The 17,000-nt window shown below is 30.5% G+C and overlaps 4 protein-coding genes across 5 annotated transcripts in view; 1 reads left to right on the top strand and 3 right to left on the bottom strand.

Annotated features, from left to right (window-relative positions):
* Positions 1 to 8: 8 nt before the first annotated feature.
* On the bottom strand, positions 9 to 370 carry LOC119686080 (trafficking protein particle complex subunit 2-like protein). The gene is made up of 2 exons (XM_038100544.1): positions 282 to 370; positions 9 to 223 (listed from the first exon to the last, which is right to left on the bottom strand). The coding sequence occupies exons 1-2, from the start codon at positions 312 to 314 to the stop codon at positions 38 to 40; spliced, it is 219 nt and encodes a 72-aa protein (XP_037956472.1). The 5' UTR covers positions 315 to 370; the 3' UTR covers positions 9 to 37.
* A 2,516-nt stretch (positions 371 to 2,886) lies between these two features.
* Positions 2,887 to 6,063, top strand: LOC119680151 (WD repeat-containing protein 48 homolog). 2 transcript variants are annotated; one of them, XM_038092833.1, is made up of 10 exons: positions 2,895 to 3,138; positions 3,272 to 3,491; positions 3,555 to 3,767; positions 3,826 to 4,407; positions 4,471 to 4,676; positions 4,748 to 4,852; positions 5,006 to 5,145; positions 5,206 to 5,401; positions 5,461 to 5,646; positions 5,714 to 6,061. In XM_038092833.1, the coding sequence occupies exons 1-10, from the start codon at positions 3,100 to 3,102 to the stop codon at positions 5,828 to 5,830; spliced, it is 2,004 nt and encodes a 667-aa protein (XP_037948761.1). In that variant the 5' UTR covers positions 2,895 to 3,099; the 3' UTR covers positions 5,831 to 6,061. The 2 variants fall into 2 exon arrangements, with proteins under 2 accessions (XP_037948760.1, XP_037948761.1); XM_038092832.1 differs by having other exon boundaries at positions 2,887 to 3,138; positions 3,826 to 4,676; positions 5,714 to 6,063.
* Positions 6,064 to 6,854: 791 nt separating this feature from the next.
* LOC119677001 (protein Vhl-like) lies at positions 6,855 to 7,346 on the bottom strand. The gene has a single exon (XM_038088267.1). The coding sequence runs from the start codon at positions 7,344 to 7,346 to the stop codon at positions 6,855 to 6,857; it is 492 nt and encodes a 163-aa protein (XP_037944195.1).
* Positions 7,347 to 9,992: 2,646 nt separating this feature from the next.
* The window catches only part of LOC119677000 (endoplasmic reticulum metallopeptidase 1-like), a 13,905-nt gene continuing 6,897 nt past the window's right edge, over positions 9,993 to 17,000 (bottom strand). Inside the window, exons 2-11 of the mRNA XM_038088266.1 lie at positions 13,344 to 13,857; positions 13,114 to 13,288; positions 12,972 to 13,056; positions 12,037 to 12,157; positions 11,822 to 11,976; positions 11,349 to 11,765; positions 10,909 to 11,154; positions 10,712 to 10,855; positions 10,555 to 10,657; positions 9,993 to 10,447 (exon numbers count right to left, since the gene is read on the bottom strand). Coding sequence (XP_037944194.1) covers positions 9,993 to 10,447; positions 10,555 to 10,657; positions 10,712 to 10,855; positions 10,909 to 11,154; positions 11,349 to 11,765; positions 11,822 to 11,976; positions 12,037 to 12,157; positions 12,972 to 13,056; positions 13,114 to 13,288; positions 13,344 to 13,857 — 2,415 coding nt within the window. The remainder of the gene's footprint in view (positions 10,448 to 10,554; positions 10,658 to 10,711; positions 10,856 to 10,908; positions 11,155 to 11,348; positions 11,766 to 11,821; positions 11,977 to 12,036; positions 12,158 to 12,971; positions 13,057 to 13,113; positions 13,289 to 13,343; positions 13,858 to 17,000) is intronic.

The raw sequence follows: 17,000 nt of genomic DNA, 5'->3' as shown, positions 1-17,000 counted from the left end.
TATTTGCATATTTGTACTATTTTAACAACCCACAAATTTATGTCACCCACATTTTATTAGCTTCTGTAGAATATAAAAGTCCCAAGTACAACTCCTTCGAGTCAGATGTTCCCTTGTTGGACGGCTGACATTTTTCTTCCACTACATCAAGTGCTGCATGTACTCTATACTGCAACTCTAGCTCTTTTTCCATGTCCGATGTAGAAAAATATAGTGGAGCATTCTGTAATGTCATAAGTTACATATTTTAAAAATCGATATAAATATGATTAGGTATTTACATCCTTCCCAACTATTGATATACAAATAGCCATTATATATTAATATCACAACGCACAATAAACTTTAATACTTAATGATTTTGGATATTTTAATATCAAATAGTATGCAAATTAATTTGTAATAAAATATGTGATGCTGCCAGACTGTGAAATTTCTCTATACTAGTAGTGTGCCAAATTCATATTGAACTTCACTTTGAAGCACTGGACAGCAACATAATTCAAGCAAACTACATTTTGCAGAAAAATAAATAAAATAAAATTGAAAATTAAAATGAATAATGAATTAAAAGCAATGGTAATAAATATAAACTTATTAGTAACGAATCATCTGGTTTAGTCAATGGTGGAGCGACCAGGTCTAAAGCCAGGCCGCTCTGAAAATCATTCATACACAGTAACAAAAGGTCGTTTTACATGATAATTGACGCAAATAAGCTCTTGGTCTCTATCAGCATATCGCGCCTGGCTTGAACAATTTTGCAGGTAAGCTGACTGCGCTTGCTGCTTTGTTGTTCTTAAGGCGCTGTACAGCAACACAAACTTTATTATGACTAGGTGGTGGAATTTCAACACCATCATTTCTTATTGGGAACACCGCAAATTTTCTTTTGGTGTAAAACTAATAAGACTATGTATTAACAGATGTATTTGCTTCTGCGGCCCCCAATCTATACAGTGATCTATACAGCATCTGGTTTGGATAGCCCTGGTATAGAGAATGCTACATGTATGTACGGATCAACTATCCGCTTTGCGTTACAGTGAAACGAGTTGTAATTATACCGCATACATAGTATAATGCATATTTGAATATATACAGTATGATTTGGTAGCACGTTATACTTGGTTTGCATACATGTAACATCTTCTATATCATGCTTTACTTTATTACAAATTATGTTGAAAAGAACGATAACAGTGAATGTTTTGTCATCATATAATTACTATGGTAAGTACAAATAGATAGAATCTTTAAACCAACTTTATTGATATCCAAATTCTGCTCCTATCATTTACATTACTACAAGTTTTTTAAGATGTAAACCACTCACTTATATTGTAGGTCTGTTCCACGAGCTACTCGTAGTGAAACTCATGTAAAACGCAAGTAAAGTACAAACTGAGAACGTAACACAAATAAAATGTCAAATTTCACTCTATACACAGATTTTCATGATACATCTTTGTGAAAAGTTTGGTGAGAATAAATAAACAATATAAAAATTTAAATTCAAACATGAAATAAAATGTACGAGTAAAGTCTGTTTCGCTCTCTCAGGTGATCTCATTTACTCGAAAATTTGCTGGTGGAACGCAGCAGTTTGCTGGTGGATCTTGTTTCTGAATATATAATAAATAATGAATAATAAATATTCCACGTACTGAAAAATATGTATAAATGAAATAAATCCATTGCTGTGATTAAGATTAAAATTAATAAAAAATGCATTTGCAATTCAAAAACCATATTTCTTCATTTAAACAAAACACTTTTTAGTTTATTATGAGTTTTTATATATTATTACATATGTACTGTGTACTTTCCGTGTGAACAGTTTGTGTCAGAGAGAAAATATGTTTTATTCGCATGTTACATATGCTTGACTTTTGAGAATAGACCTAATAATTACTTATAGGTTTATAAGCTAATAAAACACTTTTTTATGGATTTTGTTTGAAGATAAAACTGCTGTGTATATGTTGAGTTAACTGTGATAGTGTAAAAGTATTGTCATAGATTTACAGCTGTAAGAATAATCACCGGAAATATTTGTGGTTGACTTTAAACATATGTGAAAACCTGGGTTAATACAATTGCTAAAGAAAAACTTCGCAATATTGAGTTCTGAATGGATTAAAATTTTTTTTATTAGTCATACATGTCACACTAATACGGCGTTTACATTGGCCGAAAATGGCTCATTTTGGATGAGTCATTTGAAAGTGTTTACATTCGTTGTATTTCATTTTTTCTCATTTCAAACAGCTGATTTTTCAACTTGTATGTTGATTTAATTTTTGGTCTGTACCAAAAAAATGTTACAGGAAGGTTAAATATACCTTCAAACCTTACAATATAAACTGAAAACTTGTTTCTAGATTCGATTTATTTATTTTTGGGAAGTAGAAGTTCCAAAAATTGGTGCATCGTTTTAAAGAAAATGCAACCACCAAACATTTGTTTATCTTTTTTTGTAAATATGTCAAAGCAGCTTTTTCAAACTGTCAAAATGCCATGAAGAGCTTTCATTTAGGGTATGTTCAATAGATTCCTTTGCATTTGGAACATATGTGGAATGCATTCGAACGTCATTCATACAGAATGTGAGAAAATTGCTCATTTTGTGCTTGAAATTTTATATGCAAGAATGAGCCATTCGATACTCATTTTCGATTTTTGACCAAAATGAGCCATTTTCGGCCAATGTAAACGCCATATAAGTTTAACATTAAGTTAAACTTATTATTTGAATGTAAAAAAATAACAGGTATCCTATTGAACTATAAATGTTCAATTTGAATATACACAAATGTTTAACAACCTGTGCGCCCTGTTAGCCAATAGTAGTAGCTTTATCTATTGTCGGCTTATTGGTATAGCAACCTTGCCCACTTTGATTGAGATAAATGAAGATGAAAATTGAGTGAAAATTACATTATACATTTTTTACAGTTTTCGATTAAAGGAACATGATTTTTCTGAACGATAGTAAATAAAAAGTGATAATATAAATGAAAATCGACAGAAATAACTTTGTAAATTGTGTTAACTCGAGAGGGGAAGAGAATTTTTAAAATTTTCTTACAGGAAAGAATGTTGACGACCAAAAATTGTCAAAGAAAAAAAATGCAGGTACATATCCAATTCGTAATTTTTTTTATTTTAAAATTAACGAACTTTGGATTTATGCAATAAATATTTTTATCAATTGTAAAAATTAGTGGATGCATGTTGCATTTATATATTCTCTAACTACTTGTTAAAGGTATCTTTTGTTATTCGAGACGCAGAGGAAAAACAGCATAGAAACGGTGTGAACGCTTTGCAGTTGGATTATAATAATGGGAAATTATACTCAGCTGGACGAGATGCTATTATCCGAGTATGGAATACTAAAACTGAATCTAATGAAAAATACATACAGTCCATGGAACACCATAATGACTGGGTGAACGATATTGTGCTCTGTTGCAATGGACGAAATTGTGAATAAAAATTTGGTTGATTTAAAATAAATTTTTTTAAATAAAATTTTATATTTCTGCCAGTGATCAGTGCAAGTTGCGATACTACCGTGAAGGTGTGGAATGCACAAAAAGGATTTTGTATGTCCACTTTACGCACGCATAGGGACTATGTGCAGGCACTAGCTTATGCAAAAGATCGAGAACAAGTTGCAAGTGCAGGTCTGGATAAAGCGATATTTTTATGGGATGTTAATACGCTTACCGCATTAACTGCTAGTAATAACACCGTAACAAGTATGAATTTAATATATCGTAATCTGGCATTTATATAATTTTTTATCATATTTTTAAGCTTCAAGTCTTACCGGTTCAAAAGATTCAATTTATAGTCTTGCGATGAATCCTTCAGGAACAATTATAGTAAGTGGTTCTACCGAAAATATCTTGCGTATTTGGGATCCTCGTACATGTACTCGAAGCATGAAACTACGTGGGCACACTGAAAATGTCCGCGCACTTGTTGTTTCACCGGATGGCACTCAAATAATTTCAGGAAGCTCAGATGGTACGATCAAAATATGGAATATAGGACAGCAGCGTTGTGTCCAAACAATACATGTTCATAAAGAAGGTGTTTGGTCACTTTTAATGAATGAAAGTTTTCAATATGTAATTTCGGGTAGCCGAGACAGACATATTATTGTTACAGAGCTTCGTAATCCAAGTAACTCGGTCGTAGTATGTGAAGAACAGGCACCAGTTCTAAGTCTATGCTACAATATTGATAAGACAGGTGTATGGGCAACAACATGGAACTCAGATATTCGTTGCTGGAAACTTCCATTCTTTGATAAAACATCTCTTACGTCCAGTGGAGGCATGGATGCAGTATGGTCGTTTTCTGGGAGCGGTACCGAGTTAGCAAACATTAAAGGTTCGTTTTTAAAAAACGGTTTTAGTTTTAAATTTTCTAACACTATTATTAATATGAGCATAGGTGGTGCAGCTATTAAGAAATGCAGCGTGTTAAATGACAAAAGACATATCGTTACTAAAGATACTGAAGATAATGTCGCTATATATGATATTTTACGTATTTTAAAAAAAGAAGATTTGGGTAAAGTAGAGTTCGAAGAAGAAACTAAAAAAAGAAATAAGCAGGTCTATATTCCAAATTGGTTTACTGTTGATCTTAAGACAGGGGTAAGATATTTCATATTCTGAAAAGTATTTCATAAATTAAATTTAAATGATTTATTTATGTATATATATAGATGCCAACTATAGTATTAGGGCAAGATGAGATTGATTGCTTTTCAGCATGGGTTTCAATTGAAGCTGGGCTACCAGAGTGTGCAGAACCAACATCTGAAATTAAGGTTTGTTTTGTTTCCATATTTTTGTAGTGCATTAAGTGAAGCATGGTGCAATTAGATTTGAACCCTATTTAACTGATTTATTATATTATTTCTTTAAGCATATTTTAAAAATATCTTTACAAATCTTGCATTAAATATAAAAATTTTTTACAGATTAATTACGGGAAATTACTTCTTGAGGCTTTATTAGAACATTGGACACCACCGCATAGTTTGCCTCAAAATGAGTTAGAGCCTGATGTGAGAGGAAATGGGTATTTCCAAGTTCCGAAACATACCCCAGTTATATTCAGGTATATATTAAAATAAATATATAAAATTTTCATAAAATAATTCAGTTTTTATAATCATAGTGAAGTAGGTGGACGTACAGTTTGTCGTTTATTAGTTCGTGATGCTGCTGGAGAAAGTGAGAGTACTCTTTTACATGAGACTGTTCCACAGTGGGTAACGGATGTTGTTATAGAGAAAACAATACCAAAATTCTTGAAGATTCCATTTTTCTTGCAACCACATCCACAAATGGTTAAACCAGAGCGTACTAAAAAGGTTATGTATTGCAAATCTGAAAGACTCACTCCACTTTCAATATAAATTTTTCAATATAGGATCGTCTTGTCGCAAATGAATTTATACAATGTCGAAAAGTCTGTGAGCATGTGTTAGAAAAAGTTATTGGATGTGAAAGTACTCCCAGTGGGGGAAATTCGTCACAAAATAGTCAAAGTGATGCAAATTCTGAAGGTTCTCAAGTACCCGCAGAAGATCGTATTGAGTTATGGTGCAATGATGTGGTAAATAATCAGAATTACTGATATTAATGAGTGAAGTTACATTAATTACAAATCTTAAAAATTTTAGGTCGTTGATCCTAATATGGATTTACGTACTGTACGTCATTTCATATGGAAACAGTCAACTGATTTAACGTTCCAGTATAAAACAAAACCAAATTTTAGTTATGACGGCAAATTATGAAAAAGTAATTTGTGAATTCCAAAATTTTTACTCATTCATCGCTACAATGAAATCTCTAGAAATAGTAGAAGATATCTGTGTTTCTTTTTATTTTATTTATTAATCTGTTATTCAAAACTTATTTTACAGTTAAATATGATCTTAAGTATGTGTAATTAGCTATATATAATATTAACAGCCATTATTACATTTGGTTTTAAATAGTGTTAGAAACAAAAAGTGTCTAATTTAAAATTTATGTAAAGTGTATCTGTAGCTTATATTTATTACATTAATGATTGCAATTAATATAAATATTTAAAAATAATTAAATTTTATTAAAATTACAAAAGAAAGATATTTGAGTTTTTCAAACTGAAATACTTGAAAACTTGGAACGAATTAATATTACATATTTATTTTGCGAAAAATGCAAGTTAATACTTCTATGTAATTTTAAAGTGCAACAAATTTTATTAGTAAATTAATCCAATCATGCCAAAAATTATGTATCTGTATTCAAAACTAATATAAATATGAAGTGTATGTGAAACTACAACATATTGATAAACTTATTGTGTAGTATTATGCAGATATGCGTGTTCACAAATAATTAAATATAAAAAAAAAAACTCGAAGTTTGCTTATAACGAAATATTTTTATTTAACGTTTACTATCTGTGCTCTATCCTGACATATTATTTATACTATTAAAGTAAATAGATTTATTTTGAGTTTGTTTAACAAACATAGAAACTTAAGTCATAAAATAACCAGTAAAGCCGAGCAATGCTACTTATAAATTAAAAGATGTTCCACTAATAGTATCATATTTTTACCAAGAGCACTATTCTTTTTTAATTAAATTTCGTTCAAACTTCGTAAATAAATATAAACTATACTCTATATACATATATCTATTTATAAACTATACTTAATATAAAACATTTCATATTAAATGTGTTTATTATGTGTATGTGTTGTAACATTAAATTCATAAAATATTGATTCTAACATTAAATGTTTACAGTCTTTGTTTTAATAATTACAGTTTCTTATACAAACTAATAGATCGCGCTTTTGCTAGCAGCTCATTAGTAAGTGTTACTGGTAAGCCAAGAGCGCAAATGCTGTCGTTGTTTAATGTAAGTATGTCAGACGATATATTTTTTAATATATTCCATAAACATATTTCTCGCAAACTGCGGACTGGAGAATGAATGTTAACTGCCCTCCGACAATTTAAAGCACCTTGTGGAAAGTTTGGCAATAATTTAACACATGGCGTTGGCCAAAACACATCTTTATGATCCACTTGCATATACTCTCCTGTATCCTTATCTCTAAATACCCAAGGATGTGTTTGAAATGTATCCACTTTAACCTTTTTACCAGGGTTAATAGATGCAAACAATTTTTCAATTCCTCCCGGATCAATCCACAGAATATCTACATTTCTAGTAGTGACATTTACGAACAGAACATAACATTTAATATGAGAAGGACCGGAACGTAAACGGTAGCGACCTTCTTCCATTATTAATGTTACATTTAAAATTTGTTTAAATTGTTATCAAACAGTCAATGACAATAATTAACACCTAATTCAACAACACTTACTGCAGCGATTTCACTGACTTGTGATTTGATAAACAAAAACTCACTGTTGCACTTTTAATAATGTTGCCAGAAGTTTCAAACGTCAATCTTAATTATAAATTTTTGAATCGCAGTATTTTACACAATGGGTCTATGCACGTACATAGTTTAAGTAAAATGTAAATAAAAAGTATATTGTGTTGAATTTTTTCTTCTCTATCGCTCAAAAGATAGTAAGGAGAAAGAGTTTCTAAAAGTTATATCCTGATTTAATTATTTAACAGGGAAACACATATATTGAAGTGCTAAATTTATGTGATAACGGCCTATAAAGAAAAGAATTCATGTGAAAACATATAAATGAAATATAATAAAAAAAGAAGTAATTGCAATACATGTTAATTTAAATAATTACAATATTATGTTTTAAAATGTCAATTTTACAATGCGAATTATTAGTTTATTATAAATTTAATCTTTTTAATTAATGTTTAATATTTACAATAACATGTTTTGGTTTAGTGCGATGCGCACATATATGGAAAAAACGTTTAATTTTTGTTTTTCTTCTTGATGTGAGATGTCCAAATGTTTTATTGTTCTGTTTGGTGCTGAAGTAGTACTTTTCCTTAAGCGGCGAAGTCACTGAATTTAGCTAGAAAGAGAACACTGTGTTCTAATTTTGACAAGTCATTTATTTAAACCCTCAGATATCTGGCTTAAAAGCTGTGCGTAAGCTTAAAAATACTACTGGTAAAAGTCCTGTCCAAGTTGTTGTTTGATGAGACATTAAGGCTGCTTTTAATATACGATGACATCGTTCTATCATTCTATTGCTTTGAGGATAATAACTCATAGTTCGTAAGTATTTGCAACCGTTTAATTCAGTAAATTTATTGAATAAGAAAGATTTAAATTATCTGCCTTAATTTGCTGTAATATGTAACGATACGCCAAAACGTCACCAGTGGATCAGAAGCGATCCACTGAGTTAACAATGCGTTTGCGATAGTTTTAACGATTTGATCGAGAATTGGAATCGCTTATGGCCATTTGCTGAAACGGTCAATGACGATTGATATATACGTACAGTTGATTGATGGCGGTAGTGAACCGCCGACGTTTACATTTATATGACAAATAGATGAATGATTGTGACGTTGCATTTATGGACTTGATGTGAAGTACATTGCGGGGCCATATCCTAATATCGGCGCTTGTAGAAGACAGAATAATGAGACGAGACAACCCAGATATAGATTCGAAAATATGTATACGGCATTCGTGAGAAATTTTGTCTTATATTGTCGGTAATGACAAGATTTGATTTCGATGAAATTGTTGTTTTATCTGTTTCACCAAATGTAAAAGTAAAAGGCATATGTAAACGCATATGTAACATTAAATATATTTATATATTATAAATTTGTATATTTCTACAAATTTGATATTTCCGAGCATACACCTTGAGGCTGTGTGGGGGCTTAGTTTGCAATCATACAATGGGATATTTTGATGGATTTTAAAACACTTCACCCAGTGGAGTTATTATACCAATTTTTACAATTGCTTTGATGCAAGAACTTAAATAGACCAACACGTACAGCTTTTCATAATGTTTTTTTATTTCCGTTGACAGACTATGTTACTGTACGCGGCAACAATCACAATCAACAACAGAGATATCATTGTTGCATCAGCATTTTTCCCTAGAAAAGATGTAAGATGTCCTCTAGATCTGGAAGAACAGTTAATTGCTTATGCCAAAAGAAACAATAGAAAACTTCTTGATTGTAATTTTATTTTTTTTGGTTTAATTTTCATTTTAAATAAAAGTTTAAGGCAAGCCCATTATAACATAATTAAAATCTATTGCGGAATATATTCGTAAGTGTACATTATAAACTCTTAAAAACTTGAACTCCTGTATATTAGATTTCTCTAAAAGAAATTTTTTGAGGAAAATAAATATGTGTGTGTATAAACGAATACATCCTAAGCATTACTGACGCTGAAAATGCAATAAATTTGTAGTAAATGTTTTAAGTTTTCTGTGATGTATATATGTTATAATTACATATCTATGTATTTCAAAATATGTATCGTTCATATATGCTTGGCCATTCCATTGCATGTACATATTTCGGAAACTTTCCTATGAATGCTGTGACGTTTTCTTCGCGCTTGTGCTCGTAACTTATATAATGAGCAGCAACACCGAGTTCGAAAAGCGGTGTGTTTTCGTCAATTGTACCATTTTTTGCCTAAGAATATAAGTTTTTTTAGTTTTAAAATTATCATGTCTGTTCCACGAGCTACTCGTAGTAACTTTGAGTAACACTGTGTATACACAAGTGCGTTCAAGAGTGTAACATCCCTGTCGAAAATTGAAAATGCTACACAGCTATACTCGAACATTTTTTTAAAGTAAAATTTGTGTTGATATGTGAATCAGCTGTTTTGGTTTGAACTTAAATTTTTGTATTGTTTATTTGCGCGGCATTGGTGTTCTTACCAGACTTTACACAAAGCTGTTTCATGAAAATCTGTGTGTTACGCTCTCAGTTTATATTTTACTTGTGTTTTATTCGAGTTTTACTACGAGTAGGTCGTGAAACAGATTTAATATGTTATCAGTAAGTAAAATGACGCTAACCGTAAGATTTAAATAAAATTTCAAAGGTGATCTATCAATACCATATGAAAAATATATGTGATATGGTGGTTGCCATCGTAAAAGTTTTTCCTTTAAAAATGACCAGTTGGATATAGAAGCATAATCAAAGGGTTGAATAAAAATACTCATATGAGAAGGTCCTTCTAGCTCAAATTCATACCGTAAAGTTAGATCTGTTATATTATATTTTTCAATTAAGCGCAATGAAGGCAGAGGTAAAATTTGTGTTGAGTTATAAGTGGGGAACCACTTTCCATATTTTCGTGCAGCATACATCCGATGATTAAATAAAGGAAGTCCACACATCATGTATCGTTTACAGTCTTCATCAATGCTTTTCATAGAATTTAAATCAATAAAAGCTGAAAAAAATAGAATTACAACAAAATATAATTTTTAATAGAAATATTACTGAAATATTTAATTATAAGTAATTATGCATTTAATTATAATAATGAAAAGTAAATACACTTCATGGGCCGCTCTGCATTTCTATCCTGGAAATCGAAATAATAACCGCTATCATTAAGACTGATATTTCCAGCATAATCATAAAAAATTCGATAAACGTGCTAAAAGTTCATAATAAGAGACTTATTTTTAAAAACATCTTGAAATAAACTTACCAAGAAATTGACTCTGTCAACGTTAGTCTTAGATCTATATGGAAACCCAACTGGTGTTGTAGCAATTATCAGAAATACAAAGTAGACAATGAGTATAAAAGTAACAAGCAATTTAGTTCGTCGAAAAAAATGAAATAAATGTATCTGAAATATAAAACAGTAAGTAAATCAGTTTTCAAGAACTCAGACTGACTTACCAGAAACCCTCCTGCTAATAATGTTCCAAAACAGCAAAGACTACCTATAACAATATCTGGATTTAAAGCAGTGCCATAGCGTCCCATCATGGGTATAAGTGTGAATAAGAATATAACTGTGACATAACTAAAGTACAAAAAAGGCATTATCTGACCAATGAGAACAGTTATAGCCCAAAAATAAGCTATAATAATTAGAACATATACATCATGGAAGTTATAAAAATTATTCTTATTTACCGTGATCATGGAGAGTTGTAATTAAATTCACAACAAGAGAAAAACTATAAAATAATATTGGAATCATAAGGGTGTACGATGTACGAATTCCTAAGGATGTTGTTACCATGCAGCTAATGGAGAGCAGAAAGCTGTGAGAGTGTAGAATCATTTGCAGTTGATACTGCCTCAACAATGTATGCTTTAAATACACAAAGTTATGTATCAATTATATTATTTTTGAAAGTACTTACGCTATACTTGTAGTGAATATGAAGTAATGTTGGTAATATTAATCCGAATAATGTCGGACATATATATAACCCAATAACCAACCATTTATTGCTAAACCAAGACATAGAATGATTTATGAGGTCTAATGTTGCTGCGGTCAATATTGTTAATATATTTGCAGAGATAAATGCAGTTATTTGGAGAAATACAACAAATGTAAAATAAGAAACAGCACTACTCATAGAAATCGAAACTACAGCTGCCATGCGCCAAATAGAAATTCCTACTAGAATGATGGTCAAGACTGATGTACAAAAATTAATTTTCAGCCCGTCAGTTGCTGAATAATTAATTAGAAAAAAGCCAAGGAAGTCATAAAATATGGTGTGCCCTTTAGCGTATAACTACGGATGTAAATAAAAATTTATAGAAAAAAATTATTTCGGAAATATTTACTCACCGATGGATTATCCAACTCATAAGCATTGCCTAAAGCCCGTATTAATGATATTAGGTTATTGCCCGTATTTTGAATGCTTCCCAACGATATAACATTTGTTCTGTCAAAAGCTGTATGGTATACATATCCGTTATATGTATGCGCCAAATCCAAGCCTTTAGTTATTTTGAGTTAATATAAAAAATAATAAAAAAATATTGAGAACATAGTTTTACCTGGAATTTTTCCAAAATCCCTAAAAATGCGAAAATCTGTATCTGAGGGCAAAAGATTTGCTTGGAATATTTCCTCAGCCATAGTAGTCGCAAATGGGCGCTTCACATGCTGACTATAGTACTTCAATAGCATAATAAATAATAAGTTATTGGTCATGATCAAGTTTTTTGATATTGGTTCACAGAATTGTAATTTATTAATTTGGTGGATAAGAGGCTTCAATAATATTATCTTGTGGTTAAATGATTTAGGGGGAAAAATTGTCTAGTCTACTATCTTAAGAATAAAGCTATACTGATATATGGCATAATGGAAAAAGTTAGTGGCGCCTATAGAACTATAATCATACAAACATTGCACTTGACATGAGTGGAGCAAGTTTACTACTCTTATTTTCTTTAATTGCAATTGATTAATGCACTTGCCTTCTGTATTTCGAAGCAAGTGCATAAACCTCAACTAAATCGTATAATTTACAGAACTACTTATACATTTTCAAGTATTTATTTGAATAGTAAGTAGCAGTTGTAAGAAATTAATTCAATATCATATTCATTATATTTTGCCAAATTGCAGAATGGGTTCGAATAGAAATGAATAACCAACAATATATGTATACGGCCTAATTAAAAAATCGAATATTTCCTAAGACCACTGAAGATGAGTACTTGGCAATACTCGAAAAAGCGTTGTATGGTCAGCCAAACTCCCACAAATTAACTAAATTTTTTGTTGTTGTGTTTTAATTTCTTTTCGAACCCTTCTAACTCTTAAATATTTTCTTTTCGTCATAAATAATTATTTCTAAGCAATTTTAATACATAAAAAATAATAGTAAAGTCATATTATATAGTAAGTAGCATATTAGTTTCATTCAGCGTTAGCAGTCAAAACGTTAATTCTGTGAAATTTTAGTGGTATTGTTTTCTTTTACCTTTATAAGCCATGGGTGATTTGGACCTGTTTGAAATAATATTTCACGATTCCCACTTCCAGCACAGTCTAAATTTATAACTGCTCTGAAACGAAATAAATATATTAATTAGTTCTAACTAAAATAAATGATTGGAACTCACTTGCAATATTTGGCCCATTTATGTTGTGTTATAAAACCATGTGAAGCTTGTAAGGGATTTTCCTCTGCTCCGTTGAAAAGAAATATTATTGTATGTCTTAAAGTCTCGCGAGTTGTAGACAGTACTCTTAGCGCCTCTAGCATAGTAACAACCATGACTCCATCATCACCAGATCCTTAATTAGTTAAGTTTAGATATAAAAACTATATAGCAAATGCAAGTCACTAGACCTGGACTTCCTGGTTTGGAATCGAAGTGACTGTTAATTAATAAAGCTGATTCACTAGTGGAATTTTTTGAGGAAAACTTAACTACCACATTTTGTACTCCTTGGTACATGTTTACCATTTGCCAGTGTATATAAGCCCCTGATACAATTTGCTGATCGATCTCCATATTAAAAAGATCCTTATGTAGACTTTCTTTTATATTTATGAGTTTATTGAGGAGTAGTTGTACAGTCAAATTTTCATTCGCATAACTACCCACAACCTTTGGTCCTATTATTTCCAATTCCTTAAGTATATTCATAGCACGTTCTGCAACAAAATCAGTGTCATTTCCTTGGTGATTCATTATAGTTAAACCCTTAGGCACATAATGGAAATTTGGTAAAACTAGACCACAGAATAGAGCTATCCAGAATGAAACAAACACTAAACTGCAGAAACAAGGAAGTTGTTCATGGTGCTTAATATATGTAACATCATTAACTTGTTCTGGATTGCTACTGTCAATGAAAACCTGCAAATATTATCCATTATTAATTAGAATTGTGAATTCAAGCTTTAGCGATTAAAATATTATACTAGTTGATTGTAATTTCCATAAGTTGAAATCAAAAAAATGTAACAAAAAAATTTGAAACTTTAACAATAAAAGTTTCGTGCAGCTTTGGCTCGTTTGGTTAAGAAGCGAATATAGTAATATTTCCTAATTTGAGAGATTCAAGGTTGTGAGTATGGCAACTGCAGTCCAACAGTTATTATAACCACTTATAAGACAATACTTTGAAATATTTTGTTTTTTTAAATACCTAAGTACATTGTTTTACTATTCTGTAAATATCATCGTATATCTCAATTCTCAGAAGTTGGGTTGATTTTCCATACGCCTTTTTGAAGCAGAAGCAAAACGAATATAAACGGGAAGAATCCTGACAATTCTTAGAGGTGTGGAAAGCAATGTAAACATACATACACTTGCAGTGAAACAACTGTAAACGAAGTGCTGAATAATGGTAAAAAAATTTAATTGAACGTATAGAGCGTTATTGTAAACAGCTCTCGTGCTTTGCGATTATACGTAGTTTGTTGGGACAAATCATAACGGAAGTGGAGTTTTTATGAAGTATGGAAGGACATGTTGAAAAGAGCAAGCAACAGATCTTCAGTGCAACAGACATGTCTTCGCCTCTGAAAGTAGGTGAGATTACGAAAGTGTAACGATCGCCAATAAAAATAATAACGATAACGGACGATGAGATCAACTAACCGGACCTGAGGAGAAAAATATTCAATGAGTATCTAAGCTATAGTTAGAAAGTTTATGATATCAAAATGCAGATCAAAATGCTAATATAAGCACCATTGCGCATGAGAATTTGCCGTCGAAAAAAAAAATTTTGATTATATTAAATTCTCTAACCAAGTTACTGAAAAAGTGTAAGTTGAATTATTTCGTTTGTGGTGAATCTCAAGATCTTGCATTCAATCGAATGATTGGTATGCTTTTCTGTAGATGCTGGGATCAGATGCTTTATTTACTACAGTCGCTTATTAACTCTCACATAAATTTGCCTAAAGTTTTTAGTTGAAACAATTTAATTTTCGACTTTTGTTATAAAATGAAATAAATAAAATAAAAAAAAATATTACACACGTATAACTTTCTGCGTAAAATACTAAACTCATAAAATCGATAAACAACAACAAATTCTATAATCCCTGAAAAAAATTGTGTTTATTTGTGTGATGCCCGTCCATTTGCATTTTGTGCTCTCCCTTTACTTTTGCTCACGAAGTCTCCAAATAATTTCACTGCGAATAATAACCGCAGATCCGGATATTCGAAGACTGTGGATTTACAAATAATCCGATTTTTTTCTCAACTCCGGAGACTTCGTTTACTATTCGATTAATCGGATTCTCCGCATACTTCGTAGAACCGAATACGAATATCACTAGTATTAAGTAAAAGTGGGTAGATTGATTATGTGTGTGCTTTATTTATAAATAAAAATTTTTGTATAAATATTTTTTTTTCTGTTATGTACTATTTTTAATGTAAATAATATTAATTTTGTTTTCGTTTTTTATTATGTATAAATCTTTTTATTAGGCATAAATCACTAAATAACCGTCAATAACGATTTCATAATATAATTTTTTTTTCATAGAAATAAAATTATTTTTCGTTTAGTTTATTGTTGCAAAAATATACATTAATTTATTGATATTTATTATTTATATCTTTATTTCACCTTATTCGGGATAATGCACCGTGACGCTATTTTCCTTAAATTGTTACGAACCCAGTAAATCATAATTTGAAATCTCACATATTGCAAAGATATAAAGTCAACTACATTAAATAAATTTAATTTTTAATTAATTTTAATTTGATTTTTAAACTTTAAATAAATTCATACTCATTTTTCTAACAACTACTGAATAACAACTTCTTATACTAATAAAAAAATAGCTGCGGGTATTAGGATTTCAGCACAGCAAATAAAGTTCTTAAAATAAGTATCATTGATGTTAACATATATACTCATGTCCAAGTCAACAATTATTGTATGCCATAACAATGTTTTATTATCTAGAAATCAGTAACTGGTATTTAATATTTGGATATGTATGCTACAGAAATCTGAATTTGTAGAGTACTGTAGGCATATGACAATAGAATAATAATAAAAGGATTATACCAGAGCATCAAATCGGAACCGAACCGAAGCCAAAGAAACCGATACTTTTGTCGGAACGAAAACCGAAACCGAACCGATATATTTTATTTTGTCTTGAACCGGAACGGAAAAATTGCGATTCCCTGGATTTTGCCTACAACTGCAAATAAAGTGTTTTTTCAGGCTAATTGGTCAAAATTTTTTATTATTAAAATTGTTTGGTTACAAAATAATTAATATAACTGCAAATGTTTGTTTGTTACATTTCATTTTATTTAATGTTTTATTGAATTCATCTTAACATAAGAAATTTAGAATAAATTTTCAAATCTTGAAGTAAATATAAAAATTTAAAGCCTTGTGACTTGTTTGTAATTTTTTTGAAGATGGAGAGGCAAATACTACATTTTCCTCTTCATCTATATTAGATATGCCTCTCTATTGAATTAACAAAATATATTTTAAATATTAATAATAATGTATTTAAATTGAACTCAGTGGTTTTTTTTCAGACGCAAAGATCTAAATGTAAAAAGTAATTGTCTGGCATGTGGGTTGGGATGCACATTTAGCTTCGTAAGATATTTGCCTACGTATGCTCAGGCAACATCCTTTACTAGCGGGATGTTTAGATCCTTATGGATATTAGAATTTTTTACATAACACGACGCTCTTGTTATTTTTCGTGTCCTGTTATTTTCTGAACGATTCAATATTTGAAAAGCAAGCTAAGCACCATAAATTAATTTCATAAGTCCATATAGGTTTAATGACACAGTTGTAAAGTAAGAGTTTGTTTTCGAGACAAAATTCACTATTTGGGTTCATAAGCCAATAGAACTAATTAAACTTCAATTTCATTGTGTTCATAGATTACTATTTATGTGTTTGCTGCAAGTCAGTCTTCTCTTAAGATGGATGCCAAAAAACTACGTCATTTGCTTGCGGTATTGGAATGTTGTTGAGCGTAACTAGT

This window comes from Teleopsis dalmanni, chromosome 2 (genome assembly GCF_002237135.1).
Source record: "Teleopsis dalmanni isolate 2A chromosome 2, ASM223713v2, whole genome shotgun sequence".
NCBI lineage: Eukaryota > Metazoa > Arthropoda > Insecta > Diptera > Diopsidae > Teleopsis > Teleopsis dalmanni.
Note: the sequence above shows the minus strand (reverse complement) of the source record. Positions and strands in the feature narration are given on the sequence as shown.